The 16263-nt window shown below is 30.9% G+C and overlaps 1 protein-coding gene across 3 annotated transcripts in view; it reads right to left on the bottom strand.

Annotated features, from left to right (window-relative positions):
• Positions 1 to 16263, bottom strand: part of LOC145283848 (uncharacterized) — a 334049-nt gene that overhangs the window by 159620 nt on the left and 158166 nt on the right. For all 3 annotated transcript variants that reach the window (XM_080132957.1, XM_080132958.1, XM_080132959.1), the window contains one exon: positions 6597 to 6665. In XM_080132957.1, coding sequence (XP_079989083.1) covers positions 6597 to 6665 — 69 coding nt within the window. The remainder of the gene's footprint in view (positions 1 to 6596; positions 6666 to 16263) is intronic.

Raw genomic sequence — 16263 nt, forward strand, 5'->3', positions numbered from 1 at the left:
AACAAAAAATCTCGTGGCTTTTCGCGCGTTTGTCACCATCTTAATAACGTATCCTTTGCAAAATAAATGTGAGCATCAAACGAGCGAGATAGAACTTAATTATTTCAATGATTTATTTTCGAAGCTGTAATTCAGACAAATCATAACATTATATACAGTTTGGAATCTAAAACGCAACGAATGAAAAAAGAAAGAAAAACAAATAATGCGATGCGATTTTGAAGACACATGCAAAGCAAACAATCATATTTATCTATCGCTGGTAAATGAAGTGATTGGATGGCTAGCTCGAATAGTGTATCGAAGGAATCCGATCTTATATTAAAGACACACGAAGCCCTAGTAAAATTTCATATAAAAGATATGCTTTTTAAAAGCACAAAACTTATACGACACTTTAAAAATAATACACTGAAAAAAACCTATGGGCCCCTTTCGCGAACAAACTCATCAGGAGTTAATCGTTGGTACAAGACAGAAATACAAAAACGAATTAAATTATCACGAAAGATCAAATACTCAGGGATATACGAGAAAAAAGTGCACTAGCACTTAACCAGCGTATCCCGATTGAAATTAGACTGGGTAAACCACGCCGTTCTCGCCCTTCTTCCAACTTGGAACCTGCCACTGGCCAACACTTAATCGAAAATCCAGTTTGTGCTAATGCATATAAAATGGAATTCTTTTTAGAATATTACACCGGCCTGACTACAAAATCATTTAAAGATTTTAGAGTCAGTCTCGATTAATTCCTCATAGGCCCTCTTTCCGTCGACAGAAGGGATTTATTAAATCATTGAACTTGCTATGTTTTAATTCTCCCCATACTCACTTCATCTTATTTGTACATTGATGCTTCTGTTTAGTCTCGAAAGACAAAGGATACACCAGTGTAATTGTGAGGTAAGGGTTGCTCAATCTCCAACCACACCTCTCCTGAATCGGCACTGCTCGAGTCCAGTGGCAAGGAGAAATCAAGGACGACTGGAAACAATGCAGAGATAAGCGAAGACCACATACAGCACCTGGAAGTCACAAATAGTCACCCATCTAGTACTGACCAGGTTCAACGTTGCTTAACTTCGCTGATCCAACGGCAACTGGAGTGTCAACGTGATTATGCCGTATATTTGTACATACATTATATAGGGTGACCCCCCCTAAAAAAAAAAGTGTTTTAATGTGATGTTTTGAATATAATAAACTAGTTATGACCAAAGTTTCATTTCCTTCGGACAAAACACTAAGAAACGGGACCTAATTAGAGTTTGGGGCCGTTTTTTTGAGCCACCCTGTATATATATATATTATATATATATATATATATATATATGTATGTATATTATATATATATATTATATATATATATATATATATAATTTTATACGAATTCTCATTCATTTTTTTCTCGTATACCTTGAGTATTAGCCTTTTCGTGATAATTTGATTTGTTTTTGTAATTCTGTGTTTACCAACGATTAACTCCTGATGAGTTAGCGAAATGGACCCCTAGGCTTTTTCGTGTATTATTTTTAAAGCGCTATAAAGGTTAGCATTCAACTTGGCTTACGTTCTATCGGCATGAACATTGGAATGTAGTATTGAGATTTTAAGACAGAAAAAAAGAATAAAAAGTAACAGCACCAATTAAAAAGTTTAAATTAAAAACATGAGGATGAACTATTTTTCCAAAGATAGAATTTGTAATTAAATTGTGGAAATATTAGGTTGGTGCAAAAATAATGTCGTTTTTTGACGCTCAGCTTCATGTAAAAAAAAGGTATTAATTTTGCACCAACCTAATATTAAATAGAATTTCTAACTATGGTGGGTATCTTTTAAACATTTCTCCACCATTTTGTATTTGTATTTATGTGCTAGCTAGCAGGTGTAACTGGCGTTGCTTGGGGCCATATTAAACTAAATGGAAGTGAAATTATGTGTAACATATTTATATTAAAATTCCCATCTCCCCCTCTCTCTGAAGCCGTCTCTTTATCTTTCTCTCTTTCCCTAGTATTCTTTTATCGTCCTTTTTCGTAACCCTTCCTTTATTGTTCATTCAACTTATTTTTCTATTTTGTTTTCTTGTGCTGATAAAACCCTATTGAGATGATAATGTAATACTGCAATCTCATTTTATTGCTCCTGGGCGACGTCGAATAGAACAATTCTGAGTAGCTTTTAAACATTTCTCCAGCATATGTGATGGCACTTGGATTTATTTGATAATAATGGAAAATATTTTTGAAACAGATTGCCAATTCAAATAAATAAAAAAAAACAATTGCGATTTTAAAATCGAATTAGATGAATACAGAAAGAATGGTAAATTTGGAGAAATTTAAGGAAGTGTCGGTTAAAATATTGAACAAAAATAAAGTTATATATATATATGCGTCTTTTGTTATATATATATATATATATATATATATATGCATCTTTTTCTTGTTATATATATATGCATCTTTTTCTTGTTATATATATATATATATATATATATGCATCTTTTTCTTGTTATATATATATATATGCATCTTTTTCTTGTTATATATATATGCATCTTTTTCTTGTTATATATATGCATCTTTTTCTTGTTATATATATGCATCTTTTTCTTGTTATATATATGCATCTTTTTCTTGTTATATATATATGCATCTTTTTCTTGTTATATATATGCATCTTTTTCTTGTTATATATATATGCATCTTTTTCTTGTTATATATATATATGCATCTTTTTCTTGTTATATATATATGCATCTTTTTCTTGTTATATATATGCATCTTTTTCTTGTTATATATATATGCATCTTTTTCTTGTTATATATATGCATCTTTTTCTTGTTATATATATATGCATCTTTTTCTTGTTATATATATATGCATCTTTTTCTTGTTATATATATATATGCATCTTTTTCTTGTTATATATATATGCATCTTTTTCTTGTTATATATATATATATGTATATATATATATAAACAAGAAAAAGACGCGTATATTTTTCTTGTTTATATATATATATATATATATATATATATATATATATATATAGAGAGAGAGAGAGAGAGAGAGAGAGGGAGAGAGTCGTTTTCTTGTTGTTTATATAAGTCTTTTTCTTGTTTTTATATATATATATATATGTCTTTTTCTTGTTTATATATATATATATGTCTTTTTCTTGTTTATATATATATATGTCTTTTTCTTGTTTATATATATATATATGTCTTTTTTTTGTTTATATATATATATGTCTTTTTCTTGTTTATATATATATGTCTTTTTCTTGTTTATATATATGTCTTTTTCTTGTTATTATTATTATATATATATTTGCTATACTTTTTAATGTTTGTGTTGAGGAGTTTGAAAGAAGAATCCCAAATAGGCATAACACATAATGAGGAGAACGTAAAAGATAACGCTACTCCTGCATAATATCAAAACAAAAATCAACACTAATTTATGTATTGCGGACTAATATCCTCATCTTTTTTAGTTGTTTCATGACGTTTCGACCAACTATTCCTCTGACCTTCGTCAGGTATTAACTGCGACGACCAAAACGTGGTGAAACGGCAACAACTATGGATGGCAGTAATTGCTGAGAATGCAGTTAGGAGATTCGGATGTCCCTATCTCGTCGCGGTTACCATCTAACGAAGTCCAGAGGAATAGTTGGCCGAAACGTCGTGAAACAACTAAAAGATGAGGATAATAGTCCGCAATAAATAAATTAATAAATAATACTCATCTCAATAATGAATTCCAATTCAATAATATAAACATCAACATTAATGTTACGTAATCAAAACTTATTTCTCTCTCTTTCATGAAATAAAACCCAAGTGTTAGGTGATCATTAAATGGAAGTCGACGAAACAATGGATGTAGACACACAAAAATTCCAGATTAGCAGAGAACAAAGAAATAACAGGTCAGACTTTCCTAAATAAACTATTAAAGTTGTATAAAAAGTAATAGAAATATTATTAAAAAAACAAAAACAAAAAAAAAACACTAATGAAATTAATTCAATTTTACGAATTCAATATCTTTCAATTTTTAAACTTTAAAAATCGATCCAAATTTTTCTATTAATTCTATTTTTACGATATTTTCAGGGTCAATGTGAAATTTTATGCTCTTTCCAATAAACTGAATATAATATTTTAGACCAACGTTTTTTTTTTAATTCACGCCCCCTCCATTTTCAAATGTCTATTAAAAAGCAAATAATTAATTTATGTACCAAAGTTTTATATATCACAAATTGAATATAAAAGATCAGTAAATAATATATTCAAATTTAAAACAAAAAAGTAGTGTTTTTTTTAGAAATTTACCTGTAAAGTCCGAAGTTTAAAACCTTAAAAAAAAAAAACAAGTTGTTTTTTTGTTTTTTTAATGAAACCTTCGTCGTTTCTCCTTTAATTGAAAAAAAAAAAATAGGGCTTGAATCACATTTTTCGAGGAGTTATAAGATTGGAAAGACAGGGGGTGGAATTATACAATATTTTTCACGAAATTTCTGACACACCTAGTTATACACACGGAAAAAAGAGAAAGTTCTTTGTAGTTGTGGTAGAACAACGAGTACATTTTTAGAATGTTTTGAAATAATGAAAGAGTAGAGAAACATAGGCGCTCTACCATCTGTGAAAAATCCACTATCCAGAGTGTTTTTGTTTTAATTTTCCATTTGGTAATATTGAATAAAAACACATCTTTTGAATACTATAGATAACACACACACACACACACACACACACACACACACACACACACACACACACACACACACACACACCCACACACACACACACACACACACACACAAAAATCGTCGAATTATACTTTCTTTAGCAAACCGGTTTAAAAAGGTGATATGTCCCGGAAAGGGATATATTTGTTTTGTTTGAAATGGCTAAGTCGTCTTGCCTAATCAAATTATACACTCTAGTATATCGCCTTAACGAACGGATGTTTGTAATCGTCACTGATAATATGCTTAAGCTTTAGGCTTTCGGTGTATCTTTCGACGTCTTTACCGGGCTGCTATATTACCGTCTGTATTTATGGCATACGCCAGTCAAACATCTTCTCATGTGAGTAAACTCTGATATCTTCTTATTCAGCACATCAATAAGGTTTCGTTTGTCACGTTAATGTAACGTAAATACGTTGGGCAATTTTTACTTCTTTTGGAAGAGAAAAAGGAGGAGAAAGGGGAAAATTATAGGTTAAAATACGACTCTTCTCATTTCGTGTACAGACCAGGAAATGGAATGTAAAAAAAAAAAAAAAAAAAAAAAAAAAAAAAAAAAAAAAATCACCAAATAGTCATTTATGTTCAAAATCGAGCAAACTATACATAAAAAAACTACCTTGGGGAACGTGTTATTTTTTCGAGTATGAATTAAAAAGAAATTGGTCATGCTGTAAAAATAAAAAAAATAAATGTTAATGGCGGTGTTCACGCGATGTCAACTGACAGGATATCTGTCAAGGGAGGTAATCATTGTGCAGGAAAAATGTTTGAAAGATGAATAAAATAATATTAATAAAATAGTAATAAAAAAAATCTAAAAAAAAAAAAAATGTATGTAGAAAAATAGTAAGAAAATAATTCCGGAAAACGTGTAAGAAAAAAAAAGTAAGTAAAAGAAAAAAATGTTCACACAAAAAAAATGGTACTTTTTTCACTTTGTGCACCGGATTTCCGTGATGTTTTCTCGGACTCAAACGGCTACTGACGTAAATCGCCGAAATATGCCGAGCGCCAGTCAAATTTTAATATGCTAAGAAACAAAAAATAACTTGTATCGAATACTAATTACAATGACTAAAAAAAAAAAAGAAACTATGGGGAAAAAAACCTACAGTGATTTCATGAATAAATAATTTTTTTAACTTTAAATAAATAGAAACATAATAGAAACCCCACTGTTTGAAAAGCACTAAATATTAAGAATTTAGTGGTTGAAAGACCAGACGAGTGCAAAATTAATTTTAATAAACATTTCTATGTATTAAAATAAAATTGAATATTTTTTTCAAATTTTCGGCTATTAAAATATTCTTCTTCAGGAAATATACAGAGTTTCTTCTCCTTTTTCTTCTTCCACGTCATGGTGGAAATGGCACTTACTCAGAGGTTGGAAGTTGAAATTACATAATTTTTTAATGTCCTGTAACAATGCTAACGTTTGCTCAAATGCTTGAGGAAAATAGAAATGCATGGCTAAAATAGAAACATATTTCTTTTAAAATTCCCTTTCGTTTATATTTTTCTTTTAGGAAAACTCTGGACATATTTGTCAGAGTTAGGATTGTGATCGATTAAAAGCTACTTTTTCCCATAAATTCATTAAAAAAAAGTCGTCTGCTTCACTTTTTATTGGCTAAACGCGTTTTGGCGTATCGCGTTTTAATTAGCTGATCAACTTGACCAGCGCTCAGCATATTCTGTCAGTTTACGTCAGCTGCCGGTCGGTGCTGAACTAATATTTACAGAATTCCGATGCGCAAAAACAAAAAAAAAACAAAAAAAAAACAGACAAAATTGTTGAATTGTTTCTTACCTGTGTCCAAATTTGCCGAAGGAAAGAGGGACAAGATTCCATCGTCAAGATTTATTCCTTCCTCACAAACTAACAAAAGACAACGATAGTTCGTTTTAGAGGTTGCATTTGATTGGGTCATACGAGCATGGGAATCAAATAGGACATATAAAAGAAAACAATCAACAAGAATAAAAACAATTACATTATATATATATATATATATATATATATATATATATATATATATATATATATGAGAGAATTTTAGGATTTATATTAAAATTTTCTGCAGTAAAAATATAGAGTTTTTAAACAAAAAATTATTATTTGAAACAAGAAATACAAGAAATTTAAAGTTTCTTCCTTAATCCATGTATTTTCAATGCTTTTTTCTGCAAAATTAAATTTTTTTTTTTTTTTTTACACAGAGATCACCACTTATCAAGGCCCGGAAGCCACTCAGGGATAAGGGTTATTGCAAGTACATTACGTTAGTGAGGATATTTGATGAAGTGTTTACTTAAGGGGGCGGTTCATTAGGAATTTGTTAACATTAGACTTGAAGACATCCAAGTTGTAGTCCGGAGGGAAGCAGGCAGACGGAACAGAGTTCCACAGGCGTGCAGTTCTAAGAAAGAAGCTTTGTTCATGAAATCCGCGTTTTGATTTAGGCACAGATATAGAGTGGGGGAAATTTTTCACAGTGGATTCAGCTAGACGGATGTTTTTCGTGAAAGATTGGTGAGGGGGGACCAGGGATTGGAGTTCAGATATATAATATCTTACAATTCTTACTTGTAATTACACTAAACAATCAATATTTTCATGTTAACACTGAACTCTTCCTTACGTATACTCATCAGAAAAAAACAGAAATTTTCTTAGAAAACAAAAATGCATGGCCAATTAATTTAGAAAATAAAGCGGCGAGGCGAACTCACATCACAGGAAACGTCAATGTTAACATATATATATATATATATATATATATATATATATATATATATATATATATATATATATATATATATATTGCTTGTTCTCCGTAAATATATCTTGTATGTTGAGCTATTGTATTTGACTGGAATTGTCTTATATAAAAATATTTCCTCCCTTCAATATTTTGTAAGACTGTAAACCACAAGATTACTTAATTTGATTTAACTCATTTCAATGTTCCTATATATATATATATATATATATATATATATATATATATATATATATATATATATATATATATATATATAACTAGAAATTATTATGTTATCAAAGAGTAAATTTTTAGCAAAGCAAAACTCATCCAGAAAAGAAAAAACTCAACACTATTAAGGGGAGCAGAAAACAATAATATTAAATAAAAGATGAAGGATAAAAGTTTTGCATAACTTTATTATATCACCAGAACAATCAGGGAAAGCTAAAGAGGAATTTAAGAAAAACCTCTTTAAGCCATGGCATTTTAAAGCCAAATGCTTCTCACCAGAAGAGGAAAAGGGCCAGAATTGTGTAAAATGCAAATATAGCGTAATAGTTTATATATATATATATATATATATATATATATATATATATATATATATATATATATAGTAATTACGTTATATTCTAAATTCTATTAATCTTGATCATTCTGTCAACATATCAAACTTAGGTACATTTTTTTTTACAGATCTATGTAATTACACTAAACAATCAATATTTTCATTTTAACACTGAACTCTTCCTTACGTATACTCATCAGAAAAAACAGAAATTTTCTTAGAAAACAAAAATGCATGGCCAATTAATTTAGGAAATAAAGCAACGATGCGAACTCACATCACAGGAAAAGTCAATGTTAACATATATACATATATTGCTTGTTCTCCGTAAATATAAAAGATTTGCTAGGATATTTACCAAAGTTTCATATGGGGATATGTCCAAAAATAGGTTTTAGGATAAATAAAACCTTGGAACTTGGAATATAGCAGATTATTGTTCATTTATATATGCTCTGCTATGTCTAAAAAGCGCATTTTAAATCTGGATAAGATTGTTGTTCTATAAATATATTTCTTTATATTTATAATTATTTTGTAATTCCATATATATATATATATATATATATATGTATATATATATATGTGTGTTAATCTATTCTGTAATTCCATATATATATATATATATATGTGTTAATCTATTCTGTAATTCCATATATATATATATATGTGTTAATCTATTCTGTAATTCCATATATATATATATATATATATATATATATATGTGTTAATCTATTCTGTAATTCCATATATATATATATATATATATATATGTGTTAACCTATTCTGTAATTCCATATATATATATATGTGTTAATCTATTCTGTAATTCCATATATATATATATATGTGTTAATCTATTCTGTAATTCCATATATATATATATATATATATATATATATGAGCAAATGATTAATAAAACATGTTAAAAGACATCTTGAAAAAGAGTTAAAAACATATTTAATTTTAAAAAGGAAGCACAAGATAAGTGGATAGTCTCATCTTGTGCTTCCTTTTTAAAATTAAATATGTTTTTAACTCTTTTTCAAGATGTCTTTTAACATGTTTTATTAATCATTTGTTCATATTATAAGCTCTATTTCCTTTTCGGTTTTATTGAGCTTTTACATCTGGTTGAGATTACTTTACTTGTAAATATTAACTCTTTAATATTTATAATATATTTTAAGTTCACCATTTTGATTACCTTGGTAAACTTATTGTAATTTTTATTTTATATATATATATATATATATATATATATATATATATATATATATATATATACATGCTATTCGGTTTTTTTTTAGCCAATCTGCTTCCTAGTTGCCAGTCTAGTATATATAACGTAGCCCCGCCGATATGTTTGTATTGCCAACCTATGAATCTACATACCGACTAAACCTCAAGTAGAATGTACATTCACGCAGACACCTACATGCAACTATCTATGCATGCATATACGACTATATGACATACATTCATATATTTTCATACACACACTAAAAATATAAATTCACATTGACAAATATTCATACACAAATATATACGCATAAAACATACGGATGTTTACACACACACACAAATATATATATATTCTCATGCATGAATAGTCACAGTTTTATGTTTTTGTTATTTCATGTATATGCGCATAATAATGTTAGCTAATATAATATATTGTGTATATATTTTCAATAGTTACTGTAGTTGTGCTTAGTAGTGAGTAGAATGGTAGTTGTATGTTATTATCCTACATGGTTGACCATTATAGAAAACTGATCAATAAATGATAGAAGATGCATCGAGACACAGGAATGGGTATGTTTGATCTAGCAGAACAGTGGTTCATTAAAATTGTGGGGTCTGCGTTCGCGCCTGGTCCACAAAGTATGGAAAAAAAAATTAAAAAGAAAAACGTTTACAAGTGTTTTTGATATAGATGTACATAATAATACTTTGATAAGTATGTTTTAACTTAAATAGGGATGTTATAATAAAATTGTGGGGTCTGCGTTCGCGCCTGGCCTCCATAGAATGGAAATAGGCACAGACTTTAATAAAGACTTTTCATATCTATCTGCCTAAGTATACTCTGATAATTATGTTTCAGTTCGAAGAAATATGGTATAATAAAATGATGGGGTGTTCGTTCGCACCTGACCTCCATAGAATGGAAATATGTAACAAAGTTTAACAAGGTTTTTTTTTATAGATCCACAGAATATTGTGATAAGTGTTTGAGTGTGAACAGGTATGGTATAATAAATTATGGGTTTATCTATTTTATTTTTACTTTCATCATATTTTGCTTTGGTTTTGATACTCCCAAATTTCCTTTTCATAACCTATCATACTTTCATAAGTCCATTTTCTGTAGGCTGTTTTTGAACCCAGTCAGCGATGGATACTTTTGCTAGTATATATATATATATATATATGTATATATATATATATATATATATATATATATATATATATATATAAAGTAGTTGTATAAAAACATATCTACAAAAACTAAGCATTTCATTCCCTGTTGATTTCCAGCGGGATCGAAACAATTTTCTTTGTGTAGCATACTTATCATATATCAATACTAGCTGGCATACTTATCATATATCAATACAAGCTGGCCGCCCGGCATTTCCCGGTCGTATAATACGCTTAAACATATTTTAATTTATGCGGATTGCATATGCATTATAATAGAATCAATCCCTCATTGATTATTATATATTATGAAAAATAATTTTCCTGTTGGACTTATTAGCACACACACACACATACAAAGTAAATAAAGAAATAAGTAAATAAAAATAAATAAATAAAAGAAATAATGATAATGCCGTTCATAAAATTCCGTATGTGTTTGTTTACAATGTCACGTCAGCTGATATTTGGCCTTTACGATGAATGCGCTGGAAAAGCCAATTTCAATTAATGTTTAGCTTTTAAATATCCAAACGAAGAAATGATTTGCGGTGATTTTAAATGGTATCTCTTTTATCGTAAATTAAACTTATTAATAAGAAAAACAATTAAAATAAAATGATTACCTACATTCGGGATTAAACATTCGGGATCTTTCAATCTGTGGACGAATGCTCTACCACTGAGATATATTTCCAGATTACTAGAATTCTGTGTTTTTTTTTTTAAAGGGGATATGATTTGCTGAAATTTTATTATCCCCCTTGGCCAATGTAACGTAAAATATTCCACTGTAAAAATTCTTTTTTATCTATAAGAAGGAAAAACTATTTTTAAGATCGGATTTTTTTCGATTTTCGATACTTATCGGAAGAATTTCTGTACAAAACATAACTAAGAACATTGGCAGATATAAATTACCTTCGTATGAAATTTGCCAAAGATAAGTTCAGCCGTTTCGGAACCTATAAGGAAGGAACTTACAGTGTCGTTTATATAATAGTAGAGATAAAAATAGAGATACCCATGAAGTTTTGTTTTTTTTGTCGCTCTGACGTTGATATTAAAAGTTTATTTTTTCTATTTAAAAATTATAAAAACGAAAATCTTTATATACTCAGTCATGAATATGCGAGAGACTTTTCAAAGGTTAATTAATTTGCATAAAAACGGATTTGATTATTTATTTTCACCGTTTCTTTAATAAATCCATTTAACTTAATATTACAGTTCTATTTATGCATAGTTTTTACATTGTGCATAATTGCGCAGCATTTAGGATAAAAACGTTCTAGCAAACGCACATGTATTATATCGGTATATAGACAAAAATTACCTTGTGTGTGTGTGTGCGCATGCAGAATATATCTACTAAACTCCTCTCTTAATTTTTGCTCTTCGCTCTTAGAAAGAATTTGGACCTGTGGAACAATTTCAATTTGTTTTTAGCGGGTAGCCTGCTAGTATTTATGAAAGTGAGATTGCCTGAGAAAGGTCTACCAAGCTCTTCTGTCAATTTTTGGTCTATAGACTTGAAACGATATTATGGGATCCATGGAATAAATTCGATTGTTTTTTTTTTGTCGGTAAAAATAGCCGCTAAGATGCCAAAATTGAAACAAAATGGAACTGGCAGGCGTAAGTTGACTTAAAGATTTCTTGTAAGTATGAGCAAACATACATTTATACATTTTAGTGGTTATATTTTAACGTTTTCTTACGCATCTGACAATAGCTCAAACGGTAACGACTTATATTAAATGAGATCCGGTTCGCGACAAATATACTAACGTATTCAACAACTAACAATAAATAAATAACTAAATAAATAAAATATGAAACAAGAAAATCAAAATAAAAATAATTCGCCCCTACCCATCCTGCACCCACCTTTATAACCAATAATAAAAAAAATAGAACAACTATAAATACACTAAGCCTCAATAAAGATAATGCAATCATAACAATCGCTCCTGACGATGATTGGAGGTATAGATTGAAAGCGTTTGAGAAGACTATGGGTGTACAACAACTACTGGGCGCCATAATATACAACGAAATAGCCGAAATAAGAAAAACCGCTCGGCGAATTGAAAAGTTATCAAAAAAAAAATAAAGAAAAAGAAAAACAAAACAAAAAAACTCAGTCGTATTCAATCAAACGTGCCTGAATATATATATATATATATAATTTTCAGAATGTGAGAGATTATATATATTATTTCCACAGCCAAACAACGTCACAACTATTAAGAGCCATTAGAGCCAAACAAACCGAAAATCCAAGACTCCAGTTTCGCCCTCATTTGGGCTCATCAGTTAGACATATCCAAACCACGGATTAGAATCCCGGGTTGGATATGTCTGACTGATGAGCCCAAATGAGGGCGAAACTGGAGTTTTGGACTTTCGGTTTGTTTGGCTGCCATGGCTCTTGTAAGCTGCGACGTTGTTTGGCTGTGGAAATATATATAGGGTGTTCCAAAAGAAACAGTGCAGTAGGAATATGCTAATAACCCAAAGAAACAAAACTCACAGAAACATACTATTTATTGCAAATACTCACAAATCCAATACCTTATCAACTAAAGTACGAGTGAGGATTGACTCGTGCAGTAAGATATGATCTACAATAACTTGAAAGTGTGCGCCATTCACCTGCAGACATAAACGAGCGCGACGCTGCATGTTTTGAAAAACACACTCAAGTTCATCAGGTTTGATGTTTTGAATAACACTTGTTATTCTCTGCTTCTGTTCATCCGTAGTTCGAGGATTGTCTGCATACACCGAGCCTTTCAATTTGCCCCACAAATAAAAGTCAGGAGGTGTTAAATCCGGTGATCGAGGTGGCCACAAACAACGAGAGATCACACGATCCCCAAAGACATCACCAACTACAGCCATACTGACACGAGCCGTATGTGCAGTTGCAAATATCCTTTCTTGTGTTCAGTGCACTGTTTCTTTTGGAACACCCTGTATAAGAGAGAGAGAGAGAGAGAGAGAGAGAGAGAGAGAGAGAGAGAGAGAGAGAGAGAGAGAGAGAGAGAGAGAGAGAGAGATGTTTCATATGATTCTGCAATCTTTGCAATACCTATTCAGGTATGTTCAAGTATTAACACCATATTATGCTTAATAGTATGCGTGTAGTTGTATTTTTAGCTGAGCCTCTCCCCGAAAAAACAAAACAAAAACAAAACAAACTAATTCTGATTTATAGCAAGATTGTTCGTAATTACTCTACCTAGCCTTGAATTTATAAAAAGGCAATTGAAAACGTTAAGTGCTTGTCTCTGAACAGCACGAGTGATCATTGTTCGGTGAACGTTTAAAGATCAAAACTGAAGATTCAGCAAATGAATGAAAAACACAAAAAGCAATTAGAAAATCGAAATTCAGCTTTTATCAATAATTCAATAGTTTTTGTACTTGTAAGGAATGGATGCCCAGAAGATTTAAATAATTCCACATGGCGAAGCACGCAATTGACGTCATAAAGAGAATTCCTAATACATTGAGTAAGGGTTCGGGCTAGAGTTTCTAACAGTATTTTGTATAATGTTTTAGTTTTAACTCATTTTCCCAAACTTAGCGTGTTCAACATAGAGTCCGCCACCATTTGTAGTTTTCAAATATAACGATAAACACTGTATGTTTTTCGAGTCGAATAAACATTTTACATTAAATAAAAACACTAAAAACTTACCCAGTTATGTAGAAAAGTAACTCGTTTTGCCTTCGGTAACATTTATTTATTATATACTTGTTTTTTTTTTTTTGACAACTTTTTCGGATCTATGTGTTAGAGACAGTCAGAGAGCGACTTAGAGACGCAATCAGAGCCAGACAAACAGGTAGAGAGCGACTTAGCCAAAGTCGGGTTAGAGTCAGACTAAGAGTCAAAGGCCCTCTTGGAGGCGAGGTGGGGGAGGAGATAGGACAATGTAGACGAAAAGCTTGAATTCCTGATTCATTAATCAGCTGGTAGAATACAAGGATCATCATTTATATTTGCAAACTGTTTGTCTTTGTTTCTTCATTCCAACAAAGAAAAATAAACGTTTTTGTCTATCATCTTGTGAATGAACTTTGTGCAACACCCTCCACGTATTATGTGTCCCCACCATCATCATCATAAGTGATGTATCTCCCCTCTGTGTAAATGCCTCTGACAATCCGTTATAAATGACACTCCCCATCAGTATAAATGTATCCTCCGTTATCTGTCATGCCGACACACACACACACACACGATATATGTCCCCCGATAACACAGCATAATTACGAACTCATTCTCGGAATGTAATGTTACCCAATGTGTTGTAGCCTCAGTCGCAAAGTAGACAAAAATAGGAAGGAACTTCAACTCGTTTTTCCCGTTGTACCAGCAGCATATATTTCCTCATTCTTCCGTTGCGGATGTAACGTCTCGAACGTCATCCACGTCTCTAACGTGATCTTCTCTATAGCGTGCGCTCTCTCCTTTTACAGTCTTTCTTTCCTTACAGTGACGTCATTTATGCATTTGCGTCCGCGTTCCGTTACAGGAAATGGCCGAGGTAGTTTACGATTTGAAAACCATCTTTTCTATTTTTTTTAGCAAGTTTTTTCAACTTATCTTTTGAGGAGCTAACTGTATTTAAAATTTTTTTTTTATAACCCTAACCTAACAAACATTCGCGTACTTGGTATCGTCTGCTTTTTATATTTCTTTTTTTTTTTCCTAGCAATTTTCAAATCGTAAACTGATTTGCTCATTCTTAGGATGGACTCGAGGTTCGCCGTCAATACTTTAGATTCTCTGAGTAAGTATTGAAATTTTCAAGCTACGCACTGCTTACACAGGCGTTTTTTTTTAAATATGAGATCGATTATTTTTTTTTGATTTGCAGTCAATCTCTTAGTTTTGAATAGAAGCATTTGACTTTTTAAAATGTATTTAATTTGGACTGACCGTGGTGAGACGACATTAAATACTTGACTTCAAAATAGTACCGCTTCATGCTCTATTTCCTTGCGGTTCATAGCTGTTCAAATTACAAAAACGGGATTCTCAATCGATCGGCTTCGATGTTGAAATCTGTCGGCCATTTTATGCCCGTAATAAAAATGGCCTTTTGACATTGCTGCTAATTACTTAAACCGTCTTGCATTGAAGCACTTCGTATTGATGGCAAAATGTGGAGTGTTTTCAAATGAAACACATCGGAATTCCGATAAAGCATTTCGTTGCCAAGAATCTCCTTATAAAGCCTCATAGGAAATCAAAGAAGCAGATAGCATTTTTATTAGGTCGTGAGAGGAACGCTGTTAAGAGCTGATAGTCTTCATTCAATATATGCTTAAACTGCCATTTCAAATGTATTCGTGTGTGTGTGAGTGAGTGAGTGAGTGAGTGAGTGAGTGAGTGAGTGAGTGAGTGAGTGAGAGAGAGAGAGAGAGAGAGACTCTTGTAGTTGTTGGGTTTACGGCATGCCATCCACCGTTGGGTGATTTTATGCTGAAATTGTTCATGGTTTTCGTGTTCATTTAATTTGGAGATTAACTTGAATAGGAAGAGATCTGTTTTTTTTTTTAGTCGCTAAATTATTTTTATATGACAGTATGTGCAAGTGTACCTTGCATCAGTGCATCAACCCATATTGCACAATGCAACGCTGTACATTTTTTGTTATTACCTTATACCAATGACTTGCATTTGAAGGAATCAG

This window comes from Euprymna scolopes, chromosome 8 (assembly GCF_053919585.1).
Source record: "Euprymna scolopes isolate OS-2025 chromosome 8, ASM5391958v1, whole genome shotgun sequence".
In the NCBI taxonomy this organism is placed as follows: Eukaryota; Metazoa; Mollusca; class Cephalopoda; order Sepiida; family Sepiolidae; genus Euprymna; species Euprymna scolopes.